Here is a 15000-nt window from a genome sequence, read left to right as displayed (position 1 = left end):
TTAACACCACGGAGAACTTCATCACGGAGAACTTCATCACGGTGAACTTCATCACGGAGAACTTCAACACCACGGAGAACTTCATCACGGAGAACATTAACACCACGGAGAACTTCAACACCACGGAGAACTTCATCACGGAGAACTTCATCACGGAGAACATTAACACCACGGAGAACTTCATCACGGAGAACATTAACACCACGGAGAACTTCAACACCACGGAGAACTTCAACACCACGGAGAACTTCATCACGGAGAACTTCATCACAGAGAACTTCATCACGGAGAACTTCATCACGGAGAACTTCATCACGGAGAACATCAACATCACGGAGAACGGCATCACCATAGAGAACGTGTGTGTGTGTGTGTGTGTGTGTGTGTGTGTGTGTGTGTGTGTGTGTGTGTACCTGTGGTTGCGTAAATATGGCACGACGTAGTGCATGATGTTGACCAGCAGGGGGATCACTCTCTCCTTCTCATCACTGTAGAACACCATGTCCAACAGGTGAGCTAACACCTACACACACACACACAATTAATCATACACTACACATACACACACACATACACACACACATACACGCATGTAGTGCCATTTGTGTGTGTGAGAGATGCTAAGTTTACCTCCGCTAGCAGTGTGAGGGCGTGAACACTGTAGACTGAGGGAGTGAAACTGGACGCCTCCATCACTGTGAGCATTAGATCTGAAACACACACACACACACACACACACACACACACACACACACACACACACACACACACACACACACAATGCTTATGCTAGAACATGTTCCAAGGCATCTCTCTCACTCTCTTTCTCCCTCTCTCTCACCCTCTACTTCCGTCTCCAGCCCTGCTCCATCCACTACTATCTGAGGAGATGGTTTCACCTCCAGGTTCCTCCTCAACCACGTTGTTTGTTCCAGAGAGGAACCTGCAATCGTCCCGATGGCCTCCACGATCTTATGCGTCACGTCCTGTTAACAAAAAGTAGAGGTGAGGAACGGCTCGAGCGCCATCTAGTGGTAGTTTATAGCTTTACAGGTCCATCACAAACGAGTCGATGTACGCGTGGTAAATACGAGAGGGACTTCACAGTTTAAATATCCGTTTAAAAAACAAACCCTGTAAACCCCGAACTCACACGGACCGCTTTATTAATGTTTTCTGATTATTATTCTGTGTAAAGTTTCACATTTTTACAGTAAAACCTCATCCTCCAGTGTTTCTGATCCACACCACCACCATCCCCTTTCATTTCTTTCAGCAGAATTATTCTCTCTGGTTCTTTTGTTCTTCTTCAAGAGCTGACACATCTCTGTAAAGTTAAACCCAAAGCAGGTGTGTATCCGTGAAGAGGTTCTCTCACCTGCAGCTCCCGCTGGTCCTTCTTACTCTCCAGAGTTGGATTCTTCAGGATAAATTCATTCAGAACTCTAAAATACACAACACAGATCTACAGAGTGAACACAGAGAGGTTACAGATACATATACATAACCTGGGATAAAGAACGTGGGTGTGTGTGTGTGTGTGTGTGTGTGTGTTACCCGAGGAGGAGGAACTGCCCCGGAGCAGGAAGTCCGAGCTGCACCGAGTCTTTCAGCAGCGAGAGCAGCGAGGGCCAGCTGTCGACTAAACTACACACCGGAATCCTGCAGAACATCGTTAATTACTCGTTATATTATTAATAATTACTGATAATTAAACATGGTTTACGGAGCGTCAGAGGCGAGTGTGTGCGGTTTATCCGACTCACCTCTGAACATACGCGTAGAAAAACTGAAGCATGCAGACTTCAAGAGAGAGATGTTTCTGTAAAGAGAGAAACAGAATTCATTAATATTCACTAATTAATATTCACATATTCTAGAATATTAAATGAATTAAGTTCTTGCCATTTAAATTGGTTCAGTGAAACAAAGTAATTAAAACAATTTATTCGACTACAAATCAACATAAAAATCACATCATAAAATAAAAGTCTGCTGATTATTGTGTCTTCGTTGCTTTTTCCAAAACCGCACAGCGACCCTGGGTTTGAGAAAGAGGCTACGTAAATTAAACATTATTTATTATTTATTATTATTAAAATGCTAAATGAGAACCTTCTCCTTAGCGATGGCTGGAGGCTGCTTGAGAACCTCCTTCACGGTCTGCATGACGGTTTCAGTGCGCATGGCGTTAACACTCCTCACCAAATCCACCAGGAGGAGCTGTTCATCACTCGCTGCAGGAATCACCTACACACGCGCACACACACACACACACACGTACACACACACACACACACACACACACACACACACGTACACACACACACGTACACACACACGTACACACACACACAAATACATGCAAATATAAATAGACACATTTACACTTCCCTCTTCACAATTTAAATGATTTATCCCAGGGTTGATGTGCACCTTGTTCCTGGCAGGAGTTTTGGTCTGTTTTCTTTCGTTCCAGACGTACGCGATGGCGGCCATGAAGTGAGCGCCGTGGTTCATCGAGATCGGACCGAGCAGCTCGAGGATCTGCTGTCGGAGATTCTGAGGAAAGTTTCCTTTTCAGAATTTTTATCCCATATATTCCTTCCATTTATACTCCAGACTTTTATTTAATTGTGCAATCATCATCATCATCATCATCAAACCCTTCATAAATCAAATGTGTTAGAAACATTAATAAAATTAAAAAATTTATTAAATAAATATTGGCTTCCAGTAGGTCTGTTTACCAGGTGTGTGGTTTCCTCCATGTGTGGGTCTACCAGATGTGTGTGTTCTCACCTTAGTGGACCCCAGGTTGATGTTGGAGCTGCAGGTGGCGCCGCTGGGTCTCTCTGAGCAGTCAGCCAGGTAAAGTGCACTCCAGAGCAGCGTGACTGATGACATGATGGTGTGGAGGATCGACAGGATACCTGAGCGCGCCTCGGCCAGGTGTTTCTGATCCACACTCACCTGGAGCTGTGTGAGAGAAAACACACGTACAGACACAAACACACACACACACACACACACACACACACACACACACAGAAAGAAAAAATGATCACACCCCATGTACACTTCTCACTATAGAAAAGAGTTTGTGGAGGAACAGCGTCCCCACCTGGTGGTACTGAGACGACGGGTCGAGCAGGCAGTAATGAATGATGGCCGTGACTCCCTCCAGCACAGTGAGGATCAAATCGGGAGGAATACACAGCGCCATCCACTGGGGTCTGAAAATACAACACACTAATTAAATTTCACAAAACCCACATTTTCCTAACTGCAGTACCTCCGCTGGTGCTAGGGGGCGTACCTGGTGTCTGTGATTCCGGTCTCATAGCGGTACTGCTGGATCAGGTTGTCCAGGTTCCTGCAGAGCTGCAGTGTCACTGAAGCGACCACCCGACGTAGAACCCGACCCATGTAGGGCAGCGTGGCCGTGATGAGGCCGATCCACTGGGGGTGCATTTTACACGTGTGGTGCTGGTGAAGCGCTCGTATCACCGCACACAAGAACATTCCCTGCGCTGTAATTGGCTGCCCGTGCAGGTACTGCAGTGACGCCATTGGCTGTTGAGGATTCACATGTTCCACTTCTCCACCCAGAATCTCAAAACCACCACAACCAGCTCCGGTTCCTCCAGCACTTCCTGGATTCCCGGTTCCTGGTACAGCCTCTACACTTTCGTCTCCAGGGACCAGGACGTGATGCTCGAGTACAACGAGGCTCTGAAGAAGGCGAAGGAGCTGCAACTGTATGCCACTGCATCCGTCTAGTTGGTCCTCGGACAAGTCGATGACGCTGTCCTCGGATAGTCCCTCCTCGACGGCGGGCAGGTTGGTTCCACGTGCGCGCTGCTCGTGCCACTTCTGAGCGCTAAAGATGGACGAGAGCAGGCAGTGCAGTGCCACCTTCTGCACCTTGCACTTGGACAGGACGTCGCTGATGAAGCTGGCGAATCCTTTAGCCGAGCCGCCCGTCACCTTCGCAAGCTCACTGAAGAGCAGCGTCAGGACTTCGATGCTGGTCAGCTGCATGGCGCGGTTCCCTGCCAGGTCCTGCGGCGCCGCTGGAACGTGTGCTGAATAATAGCTCCTCAGGAAGTAGAGGCACAGTGAGATGATGATCTCCAGGTACATGGCACTGCGGAAGGAATGGGAATGCGAATCCTGCGGAATCGGGCAATAAAAGTCTTTACCCATGACGGAAACACGATGACGGGCTAGAAGGTTCTGAAGAAGCGAGAGCTGAGGTGTGTAGGTGTTGTTGATGCTGGTGGTCGAGATGGCGCTGACGAAGCCAGCAGGAGCCGTGCGTAACATGGCAGCTATGGCAGAAAGAGCGTGAAGAGCCCGAGAGGAATCGTAGATCTGCAGATACAGCAGGACGTGCTGGTAAAGGGGGTGGATGTTAAAACGAGAAGGACACATAGAAGATCGGGACGAGCCCGGGACTCCACTGGTGACGCCGCTAGGAGATCCGATATCACTCTCAATCTCAGAAACCTCACCTTCACCGCAGCTGTACCAATTCTCCAAGTCCAAGCTGTCGCCAAAGAAGATGCTGGGGGGACGGTTCTTATCTGCCTGGTTGGACTTTCGACGCTCCTCCTCTTTCCTCTTGTTCTTCTTCACCTTGGGCTTGGCTCCAGGAGCTTTGTCAGTGAGACGCTCCATGATTTTACCCTTGAGGCTCAGCTGGGTGCTGCTGTGGCTGCGTTTTCGGGACCGAGGGTCATCTGGGTGCAAGCTTAGCTCTGGAGTACCGTATCCACTACTATCTGGAAGTGTGACGATGGAAGGTGAGGAGCTGTGTCTTGTTATTCCTTCATGAGGTTCATCACTTGATGAAGGAACTGTGAGAAATTCCAGCGTGCCACCAGCCACCAATTCAGGAAGTGTTCGACAGCGGTTGCCAGGAAACGGGCCCATGTTGACCTGGTGTTCAACAGATGCTTCTGAGGTGTTGGAACTGTCTGAGTCAGTTCCGGTCCAAACGTCTGGAGGTGAAGGTGTTTCAACTGAGCTGTCTTCCACCATCTGCACCACCGTGTCCACCAGTTCAGCAAGAATCACAGAAACGGCCATGTTTATAGATTCTTCCCCTAATTCTGCCTCTTGTGTTGCCTGATTACACGTGTTAACAGTACTAGCACTTCCTTCCAGCTCGCTCAAACTGCCGTTGTCCACAGTGGAGGACCGGGAGCCGGATGACTCCGAGCTCGGTGGCTCCCCCTGCTGGTCTGGAGCTTGATATTCACCACACAGATGTACGTTTTCCATGCTGAGGCTCAGAAGTGACAGACTGTCACTTAAAGGGTTCACCGTCAGGCTGAAGGGCTCCATATCATCCAGAGGAAGGACTTGGACCTTCAGGTTATCCTGAGACATACAGTAATCTGTAGGATAGAACCATTTACAAGAATAGAGCATGGAAAACTGTCAGAAATGTATTTAATTCTTAACAACATCAGACACGCAAAATCGTAAACAAAGCAACAAAACCAAAAGGAAAACTAACTGCACTTACGGTCAGAGCAGCCTGTGTCCCCCAAACATCCCGATTCAAGTGGGTCTGATCCAGGTTCTGGTGCTGGAGGGTCGGGAAAGGCCCAGGTCCAGTGGCGCTGAGCCTGAACACGTTGAATCGACACACGATGTGTTTTTGGATGCAGCAGCAGCAGAAGAAGCGGCTCAAGAACTCGGGCGATGTCGTGTCTCTGGAGCACTTGATTGAGCCACGCCCGCCCCACAGCGCTCGCCGAACTGTCCCAAAAACTCAGACTGTCCAACATGATGAAGAGAGACCTGTGGGAGGTCCGACATGACTGAATTAACCTCTGAACTGAGCTTTCATGTGCACGTCAATGCCCAGTCTACAGAGAGACTCCCTCACACGCTCGCTTCTATAACGGAGAAGAAAAGCCTTCTCCTCATCACTGGTTCGTAATTTCTTGATAACTGATAAGGCCCACTGCACGTCTTGAATGTTTTATCTCACCTGTCAAAGGTGCGGCTGAAAGGTGAAGACTTGGTGATGTTCAGGTCTCGGGTCAGATGCCACAAAACCGAGAATTTCACGTGAGCCTCCAAACGGATCCTCTGAAAGAACGAAACGAAAAGAGGGCTGTTTAGGAAGTGATGCAGTCATGTAAACAGATTTGTCCCATGCGTATTGATGAGATCTTCATGCATATTAAAGAGTCCCACCTTGTCTCGGTGCATGAGCTGGTTACTGATGACGTCCTCGCAGATGCTGGATGAAGGAACGAGGTTGTGCAGCTGATAGAAAAGTTCCACACTGCGCTGATGATGCTGAGGAGTCGCTTCACCCAACTGATCCCACAACAACACCGCCACGCTCTACACCCACCCGAGAGAGAGAGAGAGAGAGAGAGAGAGATGAACATCAAAAAGCAGAGAGGAAGCATGAAGGAAGAATCTTTTATACTAATATAACTCATTACTGTTAAAAAGATTAAACTATTGGAAAAGAAGAACCCAAATTTCTATAAAACACTGGTTTAACCTCCTGGGAAACTGCTCTACCCTGGAAATAATCTAAATATAATCCGTAGCAATAAATAATTTCAGGACATGTGGTCTTGATTCTTACAGAACATTGAGAAATAGTTTCTTTCAACACCTCTCTTTGGATCAAATATTTATTCATCCAACTTGTTAGCTATCAAACGTGTGCACACAGGAGTGTTACTGCCCAAGGTGCGTCGGGGGCTACTGATGCACAATTACCTTGTGAACAATGTGAGGAACGTTTTAGCGATGGACGACGTGGCGTGTAAGCCGATCGTCACCAGCGTTCTGACAGGCATCGATGACCTCAACCCAAGCCTTTCTCTCAGCTCTGATCCCCAGAGACTCCGCCTGCCCAGCGCCGTTCCGCTGGCCATCGGTGGCTGGGGCCACAGGAATCCCACCAATGCCATAGAAGCGTACGATACACGAGCGGCGCGCTGGGTCAACGTCATGTGCAACGACGAGAGTCCACGAGCCTATCACGGGACGGTGTACCTGAACGGCCTCGTGTACTGCATCGGAGGATTCGACAGGGTGAATTACTTCAGCAGTGTGAGAAGGTTTGACCCCATCACCAGAACCTGGGCTCAGGTGAGCCCCATGCACTCTCGCCGGTGTAACATGAACATGTGTGCTGGACGGTCGTATCTATGTGATGGGAGGATTTGATGGCATCGAACATCTGAATACGGCCGAGCGATATGAACCTGAGAATGATCAGTGGAGCATGATCGCGCTGATGCATGAACGAAGGACCGACTCTAGCGCTACAGTACTGAACGGCAAAGTGTACGTATGCGGAGGGTTTGGCGGGAGCGAGTATTTGTTCACGGGGGAGTATTACAGTCCTCAGACAGGAGTGTGGACCCTCATCTCCACAATGATGATCAGAAGGAGTGGACTGGGTGTGGTACAGAGGACAGGTTTACGCTGTCGGGGATTTGATGGTGATAATGAGCTAAGTGATGTAGAGGTGTATAATCCTCAGACCATCGTGTGGAGAAAAGGTCCAGCCATGAACAACCAGCGCAGCCACTTCGGCATTGAGGTGCTGGACGATCTCCTGTTCATTGCTGGAGGAGATAACGGCACTACCACCATGGATGAAGTGGAGTGTTATGATGAGCAGAATTCTGAATGGTATGCAGTCGAAAACATGGGGATTTCCCGCCGTGCTCTGAGCTGCTGTGTGCTGTCTGGTTTACCCAACATGGCCGAGTACGCCGCGCCCCGAGACGATCCCTACAGAGTCCCTCAGAGCTCACGGAGCACCAGGGGCTACCTCACACCTCCTGCCAATGTCTGAGTACAAATAAACCTCTCCCTTCATCAGCATCCTTTTGTTCTCGAGAATCAAATTAAACATTCTGAAGCAGTCAAACTACTGAATTTGCCTTTTGTTTACTCTCTTATGCTGCAAGCCGTTGTACTGAAACTCATAAAACCACAACGTCCCTCATGGAGACGTGCGATGGAACAGTTAACCTCCATCGTCCTGAGATCACACTCTCACACACACTCTCACACACGACATCACAACAACACGACAGCGCTCACGTGGTCAACGCTAAACAGAATTCCCTTCACGTTATTTTCTACGTGATGAAACTGGACTTTGTTGAAGTGTAGCTTTCGTGTCATAAGTTTAGGTTCGTGATGTAATTCCGCTGATTTTAGCCCAAAGTCACTAACGTGATAAAATCACTGTAACGGATCATTTTTACGAGCAAAGATGAAGACAGAGGACGAAGATTATACATACTTTCTCTCTGTACATCACAGAAATAATTCAGGCAGATCTTATTAATGTGTTTATCAAACTCAAATATGACCTTGCTCAGAGTATTCACCATTATTTCCGAGCCGAGCCTTTAGATCGGAACGCCTTTAGATCGGAACGCCGGAAAACTGGTTCTGTACTTTCAGAGCTCGAGTACAACGGAGTACAGCATTAATACCAGCAGATCCACAGCGAGAGACTCTCAGATAATACTATAAACACACCAGGTTCAATTACACTACACTAAAACAAGATGGATTAGGAAAAAAGGACATAAAATAATGACAAGGGTAAAGGAAAAGGAGAGAGAGAATATGTGTGTGTGAGAGATATGAACGAGAAATAAATAGAAATAATGAAAAGCAGAAACCAACAGGGAAAAAGGCAAAAAAGTGAGACAAACACACTACATGAGGGACTGACAGAAAAAAGTTTGAAGCAAAAAAGAAAGAAGAAAATAAATGTAAAAAATAACAGAGAAAAAAAAAAAAAAAGTGTAAAAAAGGAAGAATAAAAACGATAAATATGAAAGAGAAAGAAAACGTGGTAGAGGAATAAAAAAGGTAGGACATAAGTGGTAAAGAGCAGGAGAAACTGTGGAAAAGAAGAGGAAGAGAGGCAGATAAAGGAAAAAGGAAAGAGAGGAAGGAGAAAAGAGTGAGAGAGGGATGAAAGAAATGAAGAAAGAGAGATTAACGTGTCACCTTGAAGAAGTCGGTTTTGTCGGCGATGTGCTTTAACATTCCCTGTGTGAGTGGTGGCCTGATCACCACGGCAACACGACCCTGGCTCGGGCTCATCGGCTGGGCGGAGTCGGCCACGCCCACCCGTTCTGCTGTCACCATGGCGACGGACTGAGTCAGACCCACCAGGTCCATGAGGAGGGAGACGGCGACAGCGCGGATGCTGAAGTCCAGCTCAGAGAAACAGGCGTTCATCAGAGACTCGAGCCACCGAGGAGGAGGAGTCACACCGCCGCTGTCTGACATCACCACACACACACACACACACACACACACACACACACACACATCATTAATAACCATATTATTAATATTAACTATTATTGTTGATGTTGATATTCATTTATAAATAATTATACACTGCAATTAGTAATAATAAACAGCAATTAAATAAATCAGTAATATTGCATAAAAAAGTAAATCCAGAATAATCATCAGAAAACTTTCAAATAAACAATAATATGCAAATGTGAGAGTGTGTTCTGTTTAATATGCGCTGGTTAAATAAAATCATTTTGGTTTGTGACCTTTCTGCTCGTCTCTGGAGGGAGATTTGAGGTTTCCCTCGGCGATGTACACGGGGAAACTGGAACACTCCAGGAAGAGCTGACACGCAGCCGTGAACGCAGACACACACTCCTTCTGATCAAATACACACAGCCTCTCTGGTAACTCCGCCTCCCCCTGGTTAGCCCCGCCCCCCGTGTGACCCGGGGCGATGTAGAGCTCCACCAGTCTGCACAGGAAGTGCTGGAAGTGCTCGAGGCAGTGCTGCATCACAGGAGCACCCTGAGAACCAGGCTGGAGTTTAGGATCGGACCGGAGAGGGGCGTGGTCATCAGACTCCACCTCCTCGTACTGAACAAAATCTGTAAAGCTGCTCTCTGGAGAACGAACTGCAGAGGGATTTTCCCTGTCCTCAAACACGTCCTCGCTGACCGGGACATCCAGACATGACAGGGCTGACTGAGAGATGGAGAGAGGGAGAGAGGGAGATGGAGAGGGAGAGAGAGATGAAGAGAGAGAGATGGAGAGAAAGTGAGAGAGAGTTGGAGAGAGAGAGAGAGAGAGAAAGATGGAGAGAGGGAGAGATAGAGAGAGAGATGGAGAGAGAGATGGATGGAGACAGAAAACAGAGAGAGACAGAGAGCGAGGGTAAAAAAATTATTTAAAAAGTATACAAGATCAAGAAATGAAAGAAAGTATTAGAAACAATCTCTGATCAGCGTCACTGTTTTTAATTCTTACTTTTTACTGCTTTTCTTTCTTATTCTTGTCTTTTTGTGTGAGTGAAATGTCCAGCGTCATGTTAGTGTGTGATAACTGTGTGTGTGTGTGTGTGTGTGTGTGGTGCACTGACCTGGCGTGTGTCCTGCTCTCGGGCGGGGCCGCTGGGCGGGAGGGCGAGGGGGGAGACGAGCGGTGGTTGGACTTTGCTGAGGATTTTGGAGCAGAGGCGCAGACAGTGTGTGAGCTCCGACAGACTGAGAACACCGAGCTGCAGCGTGACGGCCGACACCATCCTCAACAACAACTGGGGCAAGTGTTCTGTCTGGATCTCTATATACGTCTCCTGCACACACACACACACACACACACACACACACACACACACACACACACACAGAGAGACAGAGTATGTAAGACAGCTGATCTGCTGAAATGAAGCTGCAACTGTTACACAGTCAGTGTGTAAAATGTTTGATGTTGTGTTTTTGGTGTATGATGGAGTAAGATGGTGTTTTTGGTGTTCGATGGTGTATGATGGTGTGAGATGGTGTGCGATGCTGTTTTTGGTGTGAGATGGTGTATGATGGTGTTTTTGGTGTGAGATGGTGTATGATGGAGTAAGATGGTGTTTTTGGTGTTCGATGTTGTGCGATGGTGTTTTTGGTGTACGATGGTGTACGATGGTGTTTTTGGTGTACGATGGTGTACGATGGTGTGAGATGGTGTATGATGGTGTGAGATGGTGTATGATGGAATAAGATGGTGTGCGATGGTGTTTTTGGTGTGAGATGGTGTATGATGGTGTGAGATGGTGTTTTTGGTGTGAGATGGTGCGAGATGGTGTTTTTGGTGTGAGATGGTGTATGATGGTGTGAGATGGTGTTTTTGGTGTATGATGGAATAAGATGGTGTTTTTGGTGTACAATGGTGTGAGATGGTGTGCGATGGTGTTTTTGGTGTGAGATGGTGTATGATGGTGTATGATGGAATAAGATGGGGTTTTTGGTGTACGATGGTGTGAGATGGTGTGAGATGGTGTATGATGGTGTATGATGGTGTGAGATGGAATAAGATGGTGTATGATGGTGTGAGATGGTGTGCGATGGAATAAGATGGTGTATGATGGTGTGAGATGGTGTGAGGTGGTGTTTTTGGTGTGAGATGGTGTATGATGGTGTATGATGGTGTGAGATGGTGTACGATGGTGTGAGATGGTGTACGATGGTGTGAGATGGTGTGCGATGGTGTGAGATGGTGTGAGATGGTGTGAGATGGTGTGAGATGGTGTATGATGGAATAAGATGGTGTATGATGGTGTGAGATGGTGTGAGGTGGTGTTTTTGGTGTGAGATGGTGTATGATGGTGTGAGATGGTGTACGATGGTGTGAGATGATGTGCGATGGTGTGCGATGGTGTGAGATGGTGTGAGATGGTGTGCGATGGTGTGAGATGGTGTGAGATGGTGTGAGATGGAATAAGATGGTGTATGATGGTGTGAGATGGTGTATGATGGAATAAGATGGTGTATGATGGTGTGAGATGGTGTGAGATGGTGTTTTTGGTGTGAGATGGTGTATGATGGTGTATGATGGAATAAGATGGGGTTTTTGGTGTACGATGGTGTGAGATGGTGTGAGATGGTGTATGATGGTGTATGATGGTGTGAGATGGAATAAGATGGTGTATGATGGTGTGAGATGGTGTGCGATGGAATAAGATGGTGTATGATGGTGTGAGATGGTGTGAGGTAGTGTTTTTGGTGTGAGATGGTGTATGATGGTGTGAGATGGTGTACGATGGTGTGAGATGATGTGCGATGGTGTGAGATGGTGTGAGATGGTGTGCGATGGTGTGAGATGGTGTACGATGGTGTGCGATGGTGTGCGATGGTGTGCGATGGTGTGCGATGGTGTGAGATGGTGTGAGATGGTGTATGATGGAATGAGATGGTGTGAGATGGTGTGCGATGGTGTGAGATGGTGTGAGATGGTGTACGATGGTGTGAGATGGTGTACGATGGTGTGAGATGGTGTGCGATGGTGTGCGATGGTGTGAGATGGTGTGAGATGGTGTGAGATGGTGTATGATGGAATAAGATGGTGTATGATGGTGTGAGATGGTGTGAGATGGTGTGAGATGGTGTGAGATGGTGTATGATGGTGTTTTTGGTGTATGATTGTGTGAGATGGTGTGAGATGGTGTGAGATGGTGTGAGATGGTGTATGATGGAATAAGATGGTGTGAGATGGTGTACGATGGTGTACGATGGTGTGAGATGGTGTACGATGGTGTACGATGGTGTATGATGGTGTGAGATGGAATAAGATGGTGTGAGATGATGTGAGATGGTGTGCGATGGAGTGAGATGGTGTATGATGGTGTGAGATGGTGTGAGGTAGTGTATGATGGTGTGAGATGGTGTACGATGGTGTGAGATGATGTGCGATGGTGTGAGATGGTGTGAGATGGTGTGCGATGGTGTGAGATGGTGTACGATGGTGTGCGATGGTGTGCGATGGTGTGAGATGGTGTGAGATGGTGTGAGATGGTGTATGATGGAATGAGATGGTGTGAGATGGTGTGCGATGGTGTGAGATGGTGTACGATGGTGTACGATGGTGTGAGATGGTGTGCGATGGTGTGAGATGGTGTGAGATGGTGTGCGATGGTGTGAGATGGTGTGAGATGGTGTGAGATGGTGTGAGATGGTGTGAGATGGTGTATGTTGGAATAAGATGGTGTATGATGGTGTGAGATGGTGTGAGATGGCGTGAGATGGTGTGAGATGGTGTATGATGGTGTTTTTGGTGTATGATTGTGTGAGATGGTGTGAGATGGTGTGAGATGGTGTGAGATGGTGTATGATGGAATAAGATGGTGTGAGATGGTGTACGATGGTGTGAGATGGTGTACGATGGTGTGAGATGGTGTATGATGGTGTACGATGGTGTGAGATGGTGTATGATGGAATAAGATGGGGGTTTTGGTGTACGATGGTGAGAGATGGTGATCATTAATCTGGAAGCGAGGTAAAGGAACAGAAATGAGAACGTGTGTAACGTTCCTGCAGACGATCGGCTGAGACGTGATTAGTGTCTGAAGTTTATTTAGTTCCTACTTTTAACAGAATTCTTCTACATAATCAATATTCCTTTCCTAAATATTTTTCATTTCAAGGGATTCTGGAGTTTCATCATCCTCACTCTCCCCTCCCCCTTAGATTTCATTTAAGTTTTAAATGTGAACTTTCTCATCTGAATCACATCTAATGTCCATGCTCTCCGTGTCCTTCTGTCCTTCTGTCCACGTTCACGCTAAACTGGAGGATATACACTTCCATCGCCTGTGAGCTTCATTAGCATCACAGCTCCAGTGCAGAACTAAAGAAGTAAACTTCACACACTGCTCACGTCTCAGCTGATCCGCTGCGTTCAGGGAGAAAGGAGGAAAGAAAAGGAGGAGAGTGTGAAGCACATGCACGGCTTTCTTCCTCTGTCTGAGTGAAACGTATGAAAGGCGATGCTGCAGGAGGAGAAACGAGTGTAAAAACGAGCAGAAAAGGAGAAGGAGAAGGAGAACTGTACCTGGCAGATCACTCGCATACTTCTAGTGGGCTTTAAAGAGAGAGAGAGAGGAAGAGCAGAGGTGTTCAGCAGAGAGAGATGAACAGAGAATACAGACAGAAAACAGTTGATAAAGAACTTTATTCACAAACTTCAGTTCTCTGGGAGAAGCTTCAGAGAAATTTGTGAATAAATAAAGTTCGGGAAAGCTGAAGAAGAGCAGCTGAGATACCATCACGCGCTGTTCCTCATCCTACCTGACTTCAGCATTACTATTACAATAACACACATCAGGAGTCATAAGTGTGTGTGTGTGTGTGTGTGTATGTTAAAGTCATTCAGCTCACCAGAGACACGATGTCCAACAGGAAGTCGACGAGCTGACAGAACTCGAACAGCGACAGGAGCGAAGCGGCCGAGCCACTCGGAGTTCTTCTGCACGGAGTTTCACAAACATTCAACAAATAATTTTCCACCTTTAAGTTAAAGATAAACATCACACCTCACACCTGACACAGCTGGAGTGAAGCTCAACATCTGCTGAAATAAACTGTGTGTGCTCTCAGAGACGTGTGTGTGAGTGTGAGAGAGAGAGTGTGTGTGTGTGTGTGTGTGTGAGAGAGAGTGTGTGTGTGTGTGTGAGAGTGAGAGTGTGTTTGTGTGTATGTGAGAGTGTGAGAGAGACACACTGAGGACTAAAATCAGTGTGAGCGTGAGCAGACGTGATAAGAAAAGAAAGATTAAACAATGAAAACAGAAAGATACACAGAGGATGAAAGAAAGAAAGAAATGACGCAAGAGAAAATCCTGGCGATGCGACAGCCAGGGAGTCAACAGAGCAAAATGTGGGAGGGGCATACTCCCTCTCCTCTGTCAATCACAGCAACACTAGCCAATGGTGTGTCTGTGAGCTCATGTATGTGGAAGAGGGCAGATTGCGCTTCCCTCTGAGTGTGTGTTACGCCGCTGTGTGACTTCACACGTCTCAGAGGAAGCACGTGTTAGTCTTCATCCTCCCGAGCTGGTAGAGTGAAAAAGGTGAAGAAAGAAAGACAGAAAGCTCTCTCACACCTGCAGCTGTCCTCGAACCAGCATGCGATGTAATCCCACATGTAGTACGGCTCAAAAGAGTTGAATAAG

The 15000-nt window shown here is 47.2% G+C and overlaps 1 protein-coding gene across 3 annotated transcripts in view; it reads right to left on the bottom strand.

The window, feature by feature from the left end:
• The window catches only part of dop1a (DOP1 leucine zipper like protein A), a 30542-nt gene that overhangs the window by 5714 nt on the left and 9828 nt on the right, over positions 1 to 15000 (bottom strand). Inside the window, exons 11-30 of one of the 3 annotated variants that reach the window (XM_053651955.1) lie at positions 14932 to 15000; positions 14208 to 14295; positions 13882 to 13911; positions 10427 to 10639; positions 9594 to 10032; positions 9028 to 9305; positions 6217 to 6369; positions 6008 to 6108; positions 5537 to 5814; positions 3320 to 5405; positions 3125 to 3236; positions 2803 to 2979; positions 2437 to 2562; positions 2116 to 2250; positions 1767 to 1822; positions 1558 to 1662; positions 1379 to 1445; positions 842 to 986; positions 631 to 710; positions 414 to 523 (exon numbers count right to left, since the gene is read on the bottom strand). The exon at positions 14932 to 15000 is cut by the window's right edge and continues 51 nt beyond it. In XM_053651955.1, the coding sequence (XP_053507930.1) occupies positions 414 to 523; positions 631 to 710; positions 842 to 986; positions 1379 to 1445; positions 1558 to 1662; positions 1767 to 1822; positions 2116 to 2250; positions 2437 to 2562; positions 2803 to 2979; positions 3125 to 3236; positions 3320 to 5405; positions 5537 to 5814; positions 6008 to 6108; positions 6217 to 6369; positions 9028 to 9305; positions 9594 to 10032; positions 10427 to 10639; positions 13882 to 13911; positions 14208 to 14295; positions 14932 to 15000 (4848 nt within the window). The remainder of the gene's footprint in view (positions 1 to 413; positions 524 to 630; positions 711 to 841; positions 987 to 1378; positions 1446 to 1557; positions 1663 to 1766; positions 1823 to 2115; positions 2251 to 2436; positions 2563 to 2802; positions 2980 to 3124; positions 3237 to 3319; positions 5406 to 5536; positions 5815 to 6007; positions 6109 to 6216; positions 6370 to 9027; positions 9306 to 9593; positions 10033 to 10426; positions 10640 to 13881; positions 13912 to 14207; positions 14296 to 14931) is intronic. The other 2 variants (XM_053651956.1, XM_053651957.1) reach the window with 2 other exon arrangements.

The sequence above is a fragment of the Ictalurus furcatus genome, chromosome 20 (assembly GCF_023375685.1).
Source record: "Ictalurus furcatus strain D&B chromosome 20, Billie_1.0, whole genome shotgun sequence".
Taxonomy (NCBI): Eukaryota; Metazoa; Chordata; class Actinopteri; order Siluriformes; family Ictaluridae; genus Ictalurus; species Ictalurus furcatus.
The sequence above is the reverse complement of the archived record's forward strand: the minus strand, read 5'-3'. Positions and strand labels throughout refer to the sequence as shown.